Source organism: Gopherus evgoodei, chromosome 11, assembly GCF_007399415.2.
Source record: "Gopherus evgoodei ecotype Sinaloan lineage chromosome 11, rGopEvg1_v1.p, whole genome shotgun sequence".
NCBI classification, from domain to species: domain Eukaryota; kingdom Metazoa; phylum Chordata; order Testudines; family Testudinidae; genus Gopherus; species Gopherus evgoodei.
In genome coordinates this window covers 49,354,629-49,370,873 of record NC_044332.1, presented here as the reverse complement: position 1 = coordinate 49,370,873, position 16,245 = coordinate 49,354,629, and the positions used below count along the sequence as shown (strand labels likewise).

General features: G+C 40.7%; 1 protein-coding gene across 3 annotated transcripts in view; it reads right to left on the bottom strand.

Moving 5' to 3' along the window:
- Positions 1–13,254: 13,254 nt before the first annotated feature.
- The window catches only part of CCDC148 (coiled-coil domain containing 148), a 126,734-nt gene continuing 123,743 nt past the window's right edge, over positions 13,255–16,245 (bottom strand). For all 3 annotated transcript variants that reach the window (XM_030580914.1, XM_030580916.1, XM_030580915.1), the window contains one exon: positions 13,255–14,880. In XM_030580914.1, coding sequence (XP_030436774.1) covers positions 14,734–14,880 — 147 coding nt within the window. In that variant the 3' untranslated portion in view covers positions 13,255–14,733. The remainder of the gene's footprint in view (positions 14,881–16,245) is intronic.

Sequence of the window (16,245 nt, the reverse complement as noted above, 5' to 3'; positions counted from 1 at the left end):
GGGAAAATATACCCTGCCAATACACAAAATGAATGTCTTATGTATTTATCTCTGTATATTGATACTATAGGCAGACATAAATATAATGTTGCTGTGTAGCGAATTCATATATAAATGAAACTGTTTATAAGGAAACAGAATGATAGTTCCAAATTGTTTCAATGCATAGTTAGTGAAAACTCTAAAACCAGTTATAATGTAGCCGTTTTGTCCTATAAGGGGATTTTAGGGCATATACATTTACATAAAATTAACACCTATCTATAAAACACTTTCCACATCAGATCCCTCTACAGGCATAAAAATGTGTGGAGTGTAATCACAAGTAGCCCCAGTGGGACTCAATGAACCTGGTTTATAATAGGGCCTGTGGGTGTTTAGCACCTCTGAACATTTGGCCCTGTAGTGTTCCAGGATCCAGACCTAGCTAGCTTGGTTTTGTTTAATTTTACATATTTATATATCTGAGAAAAGGTCTGAAATGGTAAGTATGTAAGTATTACTATAAAATAAAAGGACAGGCCACAGAAATCCTTCTTATAGCAAAAATAAAATTATTGTCATGGTGGAACTGCTCACTAAGTGGGTGTAGGTTTGGGCCCCAAAGTGATTGAGTTTGCCTAGTTTTGGCTTTCTAAACAAACCAAAGCAAATCAGCATTTGTGGCATTATTGTTCTTCATTGAATTTCAGCAAACACAGGTGACAGGCAGCTTATAAAGAGAGAATAAATATTATTGATACAAATTTAATTACTCACAAGTCCTGTATCCTTCATATGTGTTTACTAATCAGCACATAGAAATACAAATCATGATCTCTAACTTTGTAAACGGCTAAAAGTTTTTTTGTTGTATGAATTTTTTTACTTAACTTATGGCCTGATCCAGAGTCCACATCTTTCACTTTCCCATGACTTCAGTGAGCTCTGCCTCAGGCCCTATTTTTCTGACCCATTCAAAGTCTTGTTTGCAATGAGAATCTTACAATCTTGTAACAGTAATGTATAGAAGTTTAACTGTTATTTTAAATATTATAAATTGTAATATATCACATTAAATAGAGTACAGGCCTCTAAAATGAACATGTTTTTATCATTTTAAACAGAAAACAGAATCAGAAGAAACTGTTACAAAAAGGTATTTTTCATGAGCTAGCCTAGACCCACACTTGTATGACCAATATTCATGAAATCTTCATCAAACATAGGAGAATCCCCATTGTATCAGCTACTTGGGGATTGAGGAGTTCATTAAACAAAAAAATTCATACAAATTACAGCAGGTATAGTGCATAAACTGCAGCATGGTGCACTGCATTGCTTACTTCTTGCCCTTCAAACCCCTGCAAAGCAATTCCCGATGCACTGAAGATATCAGAATGTGAAAAAATGTCAACCTATTCTTCACTGACATCACTTTAGTCATATGACTTCCCCTGCGCCCCCATCAAGAAAAGTGTCCTAAGATTGATGTTCATAAAATTGAGGTCATACCGCATCATCTTCTTTTATTTTTTTTTATGACAACAACTTGAAGTTCAGGAAATAATACTTTTAAAAATCTGTTTAATGAATTTAAGGTCTCACGCTTCTCTCACCTATGCTATTTTACATTTGGTTCACTGTAATTACTCCTGTTTCTCACTGGTGTGAGAGGGATATCTGGCCTGTAGTGCTCACTACTCAGGCATTTGAACTGAAGTCTTATTTAATTATAGAAAGGTCCAGCACAGGCTTCCTTGCCTTGCCCCATTAGTATGCCTCAACCTGAGCTGGAGGTCTCACCTCTAGGAGTTCTGGGTAGTACACATTTCATGTCAAATCAATCCCTAAATCTTTAAACTCCTAAACACCAGTGTGCCCAAGGGATCTGCTCTGGGCCCAGTGCTGTTCAACATATTCATAAATGATCTGGGAAAAGGGATAAACAGTGAGGTTGGAAAATTTGCAGATGATACAAAATTACTCAAGATAGTAAAGTCCAAAGTAGACTGCGATGAGTTACAAATGCATCTCCCAAACTGGGCAACTGGGCAACAAAATAGCAGGTGGAATTCAATGTTGATAAATGCAAAGTAATGCACATGGGAAAACAGAATCCCATCCATGCATACAAAATGATGAGGTCTAAATTAGCCGTTACCATCACAAAAGAGATCTTAGAATCATTGGGGATTGTTCTCTGAAAACATCCACTCAATGTGAAGCAGCAGTCAGAAAAAAAAAACCCACAAAAAAACCCAACTAGCAATGTAGGAACAATTAGGAAAGAGATAAATAAGACAGAAAATATAATGCCAATATATAAATCCATGGTACGCCTACACCTTGAATACTTTGTGCAGCTCTATTCACCCCATCTCAGAAAAGATATATTATAATTGGAAAAGATGCAGAGAAGGGCAACAAAAGTGATTAGGCATATGGAACAACTTCCATATGAGTAAAGGTTAAAAAGACAGACTATTCAGCTTGCAAAAGAGATGACTAAAGGGGGATATGATAGAAGTGTATAAAATAATGAATGGTGTGGACAACGGGAATAAGAAAGTGTTATTTATCCTTTCACATAACACAAGAACAAGGAGTCACCCAATGAAATTAATAGGCAGCAGATTTAAAACAAACAAAGGGAAGTACTACTTCACACCACACACAGTCAACCTGTGGAACTCATTGCCAGAGGAGGTTATGAAGGCCAAAACTACAACTGAATTCAAAAAAGAATTAGATAAGTTCATGGAGGATAGGTCCATCAATGGTTATTAGTCAAGATGGTCAGAGATGCAACCTCAAGATGTGGGTGTCTTAAGTCTCTAACTGCCAGAAGCTGGGGATAAACGACAGAAGCTGGGATTATCACTCAATAATTGCTGTTCTGTTCTGTTAATTCCCTCTGAAGCATTTAGCATTGGCCACTGTTGGAAGACAGGATACTGGACTAGATGGACCATTGGTCTAACCCAGTATGGGTGTTCTTATGTTCTCTGCTGAGATTGTCATCATAAATCCTATAGATGACACCATAGTTAACAGACAGCAAGTCTGAATTTCTTAATTCAGTACAGTTATAATTAAAAGTTATGTAACTTGTGGGGATGTCTTTGTGGACAGCAACTACCAACTGATTCTATGTAGCCAACAAAAAAAAAATTATTGGCTTCAAATACTAGCAACAGACTGAAATGGGCCAAATGGTTTAATATTCCTTACCAATTTTCTAAATGCTCGAGCCGCCACACAAATAACAGTACCAGTATAGCACCATTGGAGCTTTTAGCGAACAATTCATTACAAGCCTCTTTTACAATGTTTTTAAACATTAGTTTGAATTTGCTGTTAATGTAAGTGAGATTAATAGCACTCGTTAAAGCAAGGCTTAGCATGGACCAGTGCTGTTCAGGCTTCTGTGCATCACTCTTCCAATTAATTAACTTCTTGATCCAGGATACCTTTTGGCTTGATCCTGTTGCCAGAAAGTAATAGGGCAAAACACAATTTCCAGTAAGTACATGGAATGTACTGAGGACAACTTTTTGTTCAAGAAAGTGTAGGAAATAACTAGGGTGACATACATTTTACCCTTGATTCTGACCAACAGGGAGTAATTGGTAGCAGATCTGATGATGGAAAGCAATTTGGGGGAAATGATCATGAAATGATAGAGTTCATGATTCTAATGAGTGAGAATAAGGGCAACGGACTTCAAAAAAGCTGACTCTAACAAACTTTAAGACTTGGTAGGCAAGGTCCTTTGGGAAGAAACTCTATGGGAAAAAGGAGTTCAGGAGAGCTGGCAGTTTCTCAGGGAGACAATATTAAAGGCACAACTGCAAACCATCCTGATGTGAGAGAAAGATGGGAAGAATTGTAAGAGGACAATATGGCTCCACCAAGAGCTCTTTAAAGGAATCCTACAAAAAAATGGAAACATGGACAAATTGCTAAGGAGAAGTACAAAAGGATAGCACAAGCATGTAGGAGCAAAATCAGAAAGATTATGGCACAAAATGAGTTATAGTTAGCAATGGATATAAAAGGCAATAAGAAAAGGTTCTGAAAACACATTAGGAGCAAGGGAAAGATGAAGGAGAGTGTAGGTCCTCTATTTAGTAGAGAAGGAGAGGTAATAACCGATGACATTGTTACCGAAATGTCGGGTCCGCCTAGCTGAGAGCCAATGACAGCCAGACAGGGATAAGGAAAGGTTGCTTTATTCTGCAGAAGAAAGGAGAGCATTGTACCTTGGTACAAAAAACTCTACTCCATACAAAAACCAAGAATCTTTTATACACACTCAAACACAGGCTTCGGTTGTGTTAGCATTTGACTGGTGGTTAGCAAACCCTGCAGTTCTGCAATTTGCTCAGCAAAAACCAGCCTAGGACCAGCTTCAACTGCCTCAAGACTGATAAGGAAAGACAGTTCAAAAGTTCAGGCTACTGTGTCCGTGAGGTGTCCAATTTCTCCTAATGGTTGCCAGCTATTATAAGACTACTAGCTATTAGGGGGGCTGCTAACTGTCACAACATCAAGAAAGCTGAAGTGTTTAATGCCTATTTTGCTTCAGTCTTCACTAAAAAAGTAAACGGTAACTAGATACTCAACACAATTAATATTAACTACACAGGGGAAGGAATGCAAGCCAGAATAGGGAAGAACAGGTTCAAGAATATTTAGATAAGTGGGATGTAATTCAAGTTAGCAGGGGTTGATGAAATTCATCCTAGGGTAACTTAAGGAACCAACTGAAGCAATCTTAGCAATTATTATGACCATTAGTTATTAACTCTGAGAATTCCTGGAGGACAGGGTGAGACGTTATATGATTAAAACATGACCAGGTAGATCATTGTTGCTGCCACTGTTATATAATTACAACAGATCTTGTACAAAGTATATCAAGTAAGATATCTATTAAAAATTTAAGATTTGCTCAATGTGATTATCCTATCTGTATGCATATATCATTTTTTTATTTGAAGTTATGAATATTAACTATGTACCTCTATTTCAATGTTTGCTCCTGTGGTAACACCAACAAGGTATTTAGTCAGCACATTGTGAAGGAACTATTCAAGTTGAAAGGCCCATCAAAAAACACTTCACTTACAATGGACCATGGAAGACACCTATCAACATTTAATAGACTTTCCTGAGGACATTCTAACTGAAGTATTGTTAATGGCCTCTGCTATAACTAAGCGAAGCATGCATGGACATGTGACTTGCCTATGTGACTCCAAACTCCATCTTGTTACCTGTAATTTTGCATAAAGTAGAACAATGGGTTTCCCTTCACTTGGCAGAAGCTATAAAAGGCTCTGGAAACATCTCCATTTTGCCTCTTTCCTGCTCAAATCTCTGAACTATGAACTTGTACTAACGGGAGCATTCTAACCAAGGGTCTGAGGCCTTCCAATGATTTGGAAGCAACCAGAGACTTAACAAGCCAGCAGTTTATTCTATCATAGAATCATAGAATATCAGGGTTGGAAGGGACCTCAGGAGGTCATCTAGTACAATCCCCTGCTCAAAGCAGGACGAATCCCCAACTAAATCATCTCAGCCAGGACTTCGTCAACCCTGACCTTAAAAACCTCTAAGGAAGGAGATTCCACCACCTCCCTGGTTAACCCATTCCAGTGCTTCACCATCCTCCTAGTGAAAAAGTTTTTCCTAATATCCAACCTAAACCTCCCCCACTGCAACTTGAGACCATTATTCCTTTTTTTGTCATTTGGTACCACTGAGAACAGTCTAGATCCATCCTCTTTGAAACCTCCTTTCAGGTAGCTGAAAGCAGCTATCAAATCCCCCCTCATTCTTCTCTTCTGCAGACTAAACAATCCCAGTTCCCTCAGCCTTTCCTCATAAGTCATGTGCTCCAGCCCCCTAATCATTTTTGTTGCCCTCTGCTGGACTCTAATTTTTCCATATCCTTCTTGTAGTGTGGGGCCCAAAACTGGACACAGTACTCCAGATAAGGCTTCACCAATGTCGAATAGAGGGGAACGATCATGTCCCTCAATCTGCTGGCAATGCCCCAAATTATACAGCCCAAAATGCCGTTAGCCTTCTTGGCAACAAGGGCACACTGTTGACTTATAAGGCTACAAGTCTGATCCAAGAACTTTGCAATTATTGTATGTATTTGGTTCCTTTAACCAATTTTAACTCTCACCTTTCTTTCCTTTTATAAATAAACCTTTAGATATTAGATACTAAAAGACTGGCAACAGTGTGATTATTGGGTAAGATCTAAATTATATATTGACCTGAGTATGTGGCTGGTCCTTTGAGACCAGAAGAACCCTTTGGTTGATGAAATTAGTTTTAAATAACCACTCATCATTAAGTCTAGTGTTTCTGGTGGTGATACAAGGACTAGAATACCTAAGCAAACTGCTTTTCTGACTTCTTGTCAGCCAGTGCGGTAAAACAGAAGTTTACTCTTGTTGCTGGTCTGGTATATCTTATGGGGGAATAACCACCAGTTTTGGAGTGTGTCTGCCCTATTTCTCAGCAGTTTGTCCTCAGTTTGGTATTCTCAGTTGTGACCCACTATGGCATGGTGTCACAGGGGTGGTCCAAGAAGACTGGAGAAGAGCAAACATATCTGTTTTTAAAAAGGGGAACAAAGAGGACACAAGGAATTACAGAGCAGTCAGCCTAACTTTGATACCTAGAAAGATATTGGAACAAATTATTAAATAATCAATTTGTAAGCACTTGGAGGATAATAGGGTGATAAAGAATAGCGAGCATGGATTTGTCAAGAACAAAACATGCCAAACCAACCTAATTTCCTTCTTTGATAGGTTTACTGGCTGAGTGGATGGCGGAGAGGGGAAGAAGTAGATGTGATATATCTTGATTTTAGTAAAGCATCTGATACACTCCCACATGACATTCTCATAAGCAAATTCAGGAAATGTGATCTAGAAGAAATTACCATAAGATGGGAGCACAACTGGCTGAAAGACAGTAATCAAAGAGTAGTTATCAATGGTTCACTGTCAAACTGGAAGGGCATATCTAGTGGGCTCCCATAAGGTCAATCATGGGCCAATACTATTCAATATTTTAATTAATGACTTGGATAAGGGAGTGGAAAGCTAAGTAAGCTGCATGGCTATGTGCCAAGCAGCTGCCTATTAAGCCCTGCGCAGGGGCTCAGGGTGCGGCAGGGAGAGGTGCTCCCCCTCCAACATGGACCTGCCATGGTGCGGAGAGGTGCCTCTCCCCTGGCTCCAACACGGAGCTGCCCTGGACTTGCTGCGGCTGGGGGAGAAGAGCCCTTCCCCTGGCCTGGCCCTGCCCTGCCGGAGCTCCCACAGCTGTGGAGAGGTGCCTCCCGAGTGCTGTCATGAGAAAGGGGTGGGAGGAGTCCTCTCTCCCCACTGTAGCCCCAGGGCAGCCTGCACCCCAAACCCCTCATCCCCAGCCCCACCCCAGAGCCTTCACCCCTAGCCACCGTCCTCACCCCTGCACCCAACCCTCTGCCCCAGCCCTGAGCCCCCTCCAACTTCCCAAACCCTTCATTCCTAGCCCCACCTGAGCCCACACTCCCAGCCAGAGCCATCACTCCTCTGCACCCCAGCCATGAGCCCCCTCTCACACTCCAGACCCCTCGGCCCTACCCCCACCACATTAATTTTGTTATCTGCACCAATACGAAGGGGATGTGTCACACATCACTTCCATATTGTTGCACGTAACAAAATTCATTCTGCACATGGACGTAAAAAATTAGGAGGGAACACTGGTGGAAAGAATATTTATAAAAGGTGCAGATGACACTAAGTTGGGAGTTCAAACATTTACGAGTGTAGGATTGGAATTCAAAATGACCTTGACAAATTGCAGAATTAGTCTGAAAACAACAAGATGAAAAGTGGAATGTACTTCACTTAGCAAAGAAAAATCAAATACACACCTACAAAGTGGTGAATAACTGGCAAGGTGGTAGCATTACGGAAAAGGATCTGCAGGATAGTGGATGAAAAATTGAACATGAGCCAACAATGTGATAAAGTTGAAAAATAAAGCTAATATTCTGAGGTGTATTAATAAGAGAGTCTTATATAAGGTATGTGTGTTAATTGCACCAATCTACTCGGCCGTGCTGAGGCCTCAGCTGGAGCACTGTGTCCAATTTTGGGTCCCACACTTTAGGAAAGATGTGGACAAATTGGAAAGAGTCCAGAGGAGAGTGATTTTAAAAAATGACAGAAAGTTTAGAAAGCCTGAGCTATGAGGAAAGGTTAAAAAAAACTGGGCATGTTTAGTCTTGAGAAAAGAAGACTGAGACCTGATAACGGGTCAGACACGTTAAGGACTGCTATAAAGAGGATGGGGGAGAATTGTTGTACATGTCCACTGAAGGTAGGTCAAGAAGTAGTGGGCTTAATCTGCAGTAAGGGAGATTTAAACTAAATATTAGGAAAAATTTTCTAACTATCAGGATACTTAAGCTCTGGAACAGGTTTCCAAAGGAGGTTTTGGAATCCCTAGCATTGGAGGTTTTTAAAAACCTGGACAAATAACTGTCAGGCTGGACAAATAACTGTCAGGGATGGTTTAGGTTTACTTGGTCCTGCCACAGCACAGAAAGCTAGACTAGATGACTTTGAGTTCCCTTCCAGCTCTACATTTCTATGATTCCCCAATCCCTTCAACTCCAGTAGGGGCAGATTGGTCCTTAGTTTTCAGTCTTGGTCATACCTTGGATTTAAGCTAATGGATAATGGGACATGGACCAATGTCTTCTAGAAATAGAAATTAGACCATTATAAACAGTTTACCACTAGACTCTGAACTCAGTTCTGCAGAGGTCAAAGACTATTGCAATGACCCCTGTACCAGCTACCAACCACAATTGTAATTTCCTTACAGGATTCATCTAAAACCACACTACCAAAATGCATGCAGTAATTTAATTTACCTCAAAATCATTAAGGGGAGTACGTTACAGCTTAGAAAACTATATACTTAATAATTAAGCTAAACAGTTATAGTGAATTCTTCATTTTTTCAGAGTGCTTTGTTCAAGAACATTATTTTGTCTATTTTGCCTTCAGCTTAATGATTAGAGTAAAATGATTTCTCTGTTGCAAATGTGAAGTTTGATGCTCTATAATGCTTTCAGTTAACAGTTTACAGAGTTCAGAAAACTATGTCCTGGGGAAGTTCGTTTTCAAAATGTCAACCATTACTGTAAAGGCCTTTCTGGTTTTGGAAAGGATCATTACAACTCGCACCACAATCACTCACACTTTCCTTTTTGCCTGCAAATGGTAATAGACTGAGAAAGTGTAGAATCAGGGCCGGCTCCAGGTTTTTTGCTGCCCCAAGCAGCGAAGAAAAAAAAAGAAGCCTGATTGAGCTGCCACTGAAGTGCCGCTGAACAGGGAGTGAGGGACTGAAGGACCCATCGCCGAATTGCCACCGCAGACCTAGACGTGCCGCCCCAGCAACGGACAGACTGCTGCCCCTTTTTATTGGCCGCCCCAGGCACCTGCTCCCTTCGTTGGTGCCTGGAGCTGTCCCTATGTAGAATTCTCTGCCAAAAGATTCTGTGCCAGTTAGATACTTGACCTTTAATCACTGATTAACATTTAAGCTATTTACTGACTGGCTAATTTTTTTATTCATAGAAATATAGTATATTACAATACTTCACTGTAACCAGGGCCGGCTTTAGGCCTATTCCACCAATTCCCCCGAATCGGGCCCTGCACCTAGTGAGAATCCCTTCCCTGGCTAGAGGCGCCTTTTTAAATTTTACTCACCTGGTGGCACTTCGGATCTTCTGCAGCACTCCGGCGGCGGGTCTTTCAGTGCCGCTGAAGATCTGGAGCAAGTGAAGGACCCACCGTCGAAGTGCCACCAAAGACTTGGAGCACCGCCTGGTGAATACAAGCCCCACATGTTTTTTTACATGTGGAGGTGGTTTTTTGGTTTGTTTTTTTTTTAGTCATTCCTATCGGGGCCCTGTCGAAACTGTTCAAATTGGGCCCCACACTTCCTAAAGCCGGCCCTGACTGTAACAAATAAGTTGTTCTCAGACTAAGAAAACAAATTCAGTCAGCCAAATTGCAGCAAGTCAATAATGGTGCAAACTATCACAAACTCAAATCTACGATCAACAAACTAAGGGCCAATCTGCGCAGTATTTACTCAGACACCTTATGCTCATAAAGAGGGACCAGCCAGAATCCCACACCTTGTTCTACACAAGTGTAAGAAGACGGAAAGTTAGCATTGTGTACAGTGCTCACTTTATATTATTTTTGATTACAAACATTTGCACTGTAAAAAAGATAAAAGAAACAGTATTTCAATTCACCTCACAAATACTTAGTGCAATCTCTTTATTGTGAAAGTTGAACTTACACATGTAGAATTATTATTATTTTTACATAATTCCTTTCAGCTGAGTGAGCAAGGGAGGATGGCCTTTACCTCAGGGATTCGGCACACAGCAGGGGAGGAGAGGTTGGTGCAGGGAGGCTGAGCTTGCCAATCCCCTGTTCCCTATGGCAGCGTTTCTCAAACTTTTTCTGCTGGGGACCCCATTTAGACTTTTAAAAAATTGTGACCCCCTACCTTCAGCCCTGGTTGGGGTGGGAGGCTTGGGGCATAGGGCTCTAGGCTTCAGCCCTGCTCAGGGTTCTGGGTTTCAGCCCCTCTTTGGGTGCGGGGCTTAGGGTTTTAGCCCCACTCAGGGCTCCTCAGGCTACTGCCGCCTGCCAAGCTCCAGGCTGGGACTTCAGCCCCACCACCGCTGCCCATTGAGCTCTGGACTGGGGCTTCAGCCCTGTAGCTGCTGCTATCCGCAGGAGCAGTGCCAGGGTTTTTGGCGCCCTAGGTGGGGGTCCTTCCGTGCTCCCGGTCAGCGGCAATTCTGAAGGGGGGGGGGAGTCCTTCCGTGCTCCCGGTCTTCACGGCACTTTGGCGGCGGGTCCCGGAGCAAGTGAAGGACCCGCCGCAGAATTGCCACCGCCAACCCAGAGCGCGGACGGACCCCCCGCCACCGAATTGCCACCGAGGGTGGCAAAATGCCACCCTCCCAAATCCTGGCGTCCTAGGCGACCGCCTTGGTCGCCTAAATGGAAGGGTCGGCCCTGGCTGTTCGCAGAGCTTCAGGATGCAGCTTCAGCCCTGCCGCCGCCACTGCCTGCAGAGCTCTGGGCTGGGACTTCAGCCCCACTACCGCTGCCCACTGAGCTCTGGGCTGCAGCTTCAGCCACCTCTGGAGCTGTGGGCTGTGGCTTTAGCCCTCCCTGCAGAGAGGTATGTGATTAACATCTTCATTTTGTTTTCAATTAATCATAGCCATTCACTTTGATTAATTGACCACCCTACTTTTGGTACTATCTTGCATGACCGTCTCATAAAAAAACTAGAGAAATATAGCCTAGAGGAACCTAGTATAAGGTGAGTGCACAACTGATTGGAAAAGCATACTCAGAGAATAGTTATCAATGATTCACAATCAAGCTGGAAGGGCATGTCTACTGGGGTCCAACTGGGATCTGTTATAGGACCACTCCTATTCAATATCTTCATAAATGATTAGGATAATGGCATAGAGTATACACTTTTAAATTTTTCAGATGATACCAAGCTGGGAGAGGTTGCAAATGCTTTAGAGGATGGGATTAGAATTCAAAGTGTTCTTCACAAACTGGAGAAATGGTCTGAAATAAATGGGATGAAATTCAATAAGGACAAATGCAAAGTACTACAGTTAGGAAGGAATAATCAGTTGCACAAAAACAAGTGTGAAATGATTGCCTAGGAAGGAGTACTGCAGAAAAGGATCTGTGGGTTATAGTGGATCACAACCTAAATATGAGACAACAGTATAAAACAGTTGCAAAAAAACACAAACATTATGCTGGGATGTGTAGGAGTGCTGTAAGCAAGACAAGAGAAGTAATTCTATCACTGTACTCGGCACTGATAAGGCCTCAACTGAAGTATCGTGTCCAGTTCTGGGCACCACATTTTGGGAAAAATATGGACAAGTTGGAGAAAGCCCAAATGAGAGTAACAAAAATTATTAAAGATCTAGAAAACATGGTTTTCAAGAAAAGACTGAAAAAATTGGATTTGTTTAGTCTGGAGAAGAAAAGACTGACGGGGGACATTGTAACAGTCTTCAAGTACATAAAAGATCATTATAAAGAGGAGGGTGATAAATCGTTCTCATTAGTCACTGAGAACAGGACAAAGAGTGATGGGTTATATTGAAGAAAGGAATATTTAGGTAACTGCCTAACTGTAAATTAAGCTCTGGAACAAATGACCTAGGGAGGTTGTGGACTCACCGTCATTGGAGGTGTTTAAGAACAGGTTAGACAACACTCGTCAGGGATGGCCTAGATCAGCCTTTTCTCAACTTTTTTGTGAAGGTAACACCCTTTGGACTTAAAAAAAAAAATACGAGCCCCTATACTAAGACTTGAAAAAACTGAAACCCACTACCGTAAATATTATTAAGTAAATTATGAATAATACTGGCCCACCAGCATTAATAAATGAATCTCTTAAATCTATGCAAATATATTAAGTAATTTCAGTTCCTATATTCTTATATTAGCAGAGAAATTTTTTACCCAAAAATATGCTATATCATGATTGTAAGACTCATGATTCATAAAAAGTGAATTTATACTTTGTTTCTGTGTAAAAATAAACTTTGATCTGGAATACAGATGTTTTTTCTTACCTTCACTTGCGACCCTTCTAAACTCATTCCCAACCCCCAGGTTGAGAAACACTGGCCTAGATAATACTTAGTCCTACCTGAGGACAGGACTCTGGACTAGATGACCTATCGAGGTTCTTCCAGTCCTACATTTCTATGAATCTAGGAGTCATCTGTTGCACAAATAAACACAGAATTGTAATATGGGCACAAACACTCAGCAGTCAAGTCCAAACATTACATGTACAACATGCTAACAATAGGAGAGCATAGATACTGGAGTAGGAAGACATGACTATGGCACTGGACTGGGTCCCAAAGGACAGGTTCAGCTCCTGCGTCAGATGCACGCTTCCCGTATGAACTTGTGCAAGTCACTTAATCTGCACTGTGCCTTAGTTCCTCATCTGTAAAATGGGGATGTGCTTCCTATATCACTGGGACATTGTGAGTGTACAATCCATTAATGACTGAGGCATTCAGAGACTATGGTGACTAGGGACATATGTAACCAGATCGATAGGGAATTGCACACATCTTATTTTTATTCTAATATTCATTGTCCCTTAATACAGCATGAGCCATACAGTGTATGTATTTTATGAAAGGTTGAATAAGAAATTTCGATGTGTATATATTATTTGACAAGTAATGTAAAATGAAATAAAAAGACCATATTCTCAGTCATATGCAAGTAGTTTCTTGAATGGTGATTAGCTTGCTAGGTGCATATTTGATACTTCTTGTTTTCATACATGTTACATGCATGTTATGTAAGTTAGAAAAAGCAAAGAGTTATACAAAATTACTTTTCAATTTCCCTTCCATGTAAATGAAAAAAAATCCTTTTTAAAAAAAAAAAAAAAAAAAAAAAACCAAAATACAGATCCTAGAGCTAAAATGTTATTTCTAATTTTATAATGTATTCTGAATGACTAAATTGCAAAATGAAATTGTTTGGATGATTGGTTTGCAGTAAACATGATGCACCAAATTGGTTTCTAATTTTAGAGAAAGGTTAAGTTTCCTCTTATAATAATGAAGGAATAATAGAAGCATTTATGATAATGAAGTTTTTATAATTAAAAAATCAAATTCTCAGGTAATATAACCTGATATGAAAGTTATGTTGGATGCATCTATGTACTATATTACCATCTAAAATGACTCTTTTGTGACGTTATGTTAGATTTGTGCTGCCAATTAACACAAAAAATATTTCTTCAAAATGCTGTTTACCAAGTGCCAGATTGTATTCTGTGTGATGTGTGTGTGAAGAGCCCTCCACATGGAGATAACATGTCTTCTGCAGGGAAGAGACTCAACACTATCACATACCCAGTGGAGCCCTCTCCAGGGCCTTCACTGGGGGAGGCTGAAAAAGGGTAAATCTGGGGGCAGGATCCCACATTATATAACCTTTCCCACAGAGTTTCCTGGGGAATGCTCAGGTGCTACTGTGGGCCAGGGGGAGACTACCTATAAGTGAAGCTCCAAAGGAACCACGCTGCCATGGTGGGAATTGGCAGAAGGCTTCCAAGGATCAGAACCAGTAAGGGGACATGCTGATGACCCCATGCCTCCCATAGATCCCCAGAGATCCATCAGGTTTGGGGTTGGACCCCACAGTGATTATAATGTGGGAAAACACCATCTCAAACATGATGCTGTGTGGAAATCTTAACACAGGGTTCCATGCACAGTGACTCTTCCTGAAGCTTTTACATAAGGGGTTGATTTAGCTCCAGATAATTAGATTACTATCTCAGTAAAAAGTTCTTAAAGAACATGACATTCCAAAACTCTATTTCAAGATTGTGGGGAGAGTATTAAATGGCCTACTGTGCATTCCACAGAAAATAAATTTATTTTTAAATGACTGCACTGACTGAGAACTACATAATTCTATGAAGTATCCTAAATTCACAAAGTTATCTAAATTAAAGAAGTTTCTTAAAAGTTTTCCTATTATAGTCCACAGGATAGTCAAAGAGTTCTGAAATCCATTCTGGATTCTACATTTTAAAGACTGTTGATTCCATGTCCTTTCTTGGAAGTCTGAGTGGAGGAATTTTTGGTAAAATCTCTTTAGCATAAGGAGTTTTATGAAGTCCAGCTTCTCGAAGAGCTAGCTCAACACGAATTCTAGGGTCAGAAATGATCTGTTAAAATAAAATATCATGATGATGAACAGAAACAAAATATCAGTATTAATACTTTCTCAAAAATGTAACATATACATTTTCCTGTCTCTATATATTACCGGTACATAAAAACCTATGCTAAACGAACATTCAAGTTGGAAAATCAAGGACTCAAAAGTTAGAAAATGCCAAAATTAACATTGCCTGTGCAATTTTATTTCAGTCTCCTTGTACATATACATAACCTTTAACTTCATGATCATATATTTTTCCCGCAGGATCTCTGCTTCATGAGTTACTCAATATTGCTTTTTATTCTCTACATTTAATGTGTGGCTGAAGGACATATTTAATGCATGCCATCCTAGCTCTGCACTGAAGATATATTTACTGATTTCCTTCTGGGATTTTTATGGTGTTCACACCGTAGTTATCTGAGTGTTTCACAAATATTAATTAATCTTCACAACCCTTGTGAGAATAGGTGGTGGTGGTATACCCAACTTCTGTAGGAGCCCTGCCTCATTTTTTGCAGAAGACAGCCTCATTCACTTCACAATCCTGATTTATTCCCAGAGCAACAGCAATCCTGAGCACTGAATGAGACAGGGATCCTGTTGAAAAAATTTATGTGATCATGTAGTTAAAAACTGTATCATAATGCATACGCACAAAATTATCTTAATTCTGGTATTTCCTAATTTGTCAGTGCTTAACTTGGTAACCTTAACTTTTTTTAAAACATATTTTAATGTACTTGCCTAATTAAAAAAACAAAACAGAAATTCCATCATATGGAACCACTTTGACTCCCAGCTTCCACCATCAACAGGGTTTAGATCTTAAAATCCACAGCACAGACCTCTTCCACTTGAATTAATGAAGTAAAAGGTAGCATAAGAGCCTGTTAATCTATATGCGGACAGGCCACTGGGGTGGGGTGGGGGGATGAGATACACACTGTGTCAGTGGGTTTCACAACTCATTGCTGACAGCAGAGGTATATGGAGACTGAGGGTACCTGGGCTCAATTCCAGATGCTGCACTGGAGATTATCTGCTCTCTGTTCCAATCCACACCCTCCAGCTCCTACTCCTTCCCTGCTCCCTCTCTACTCCTTATCCACTCCCATCCCATCTCCTGCAACCCTTCCCTCCCCTCACTCCTCAGCCCATTACATTCCAGTGTGCCTTCTTCCTCCTCATTGCCTGGGAACCAGCAGGGGAGTATTGAGGGCACAGGAGACAGAGCAACAGTGTTCTCAGTTCTGAGCCCAGTATCACAGCGGTCTACAGTGTCAGGGAGGAGCAAATGCAGGAAAAATCCTGCTCTGACGCTGTAGCCCTGGGATGGAAAATGCTCAGCCACTCTGTGGGGACAAGC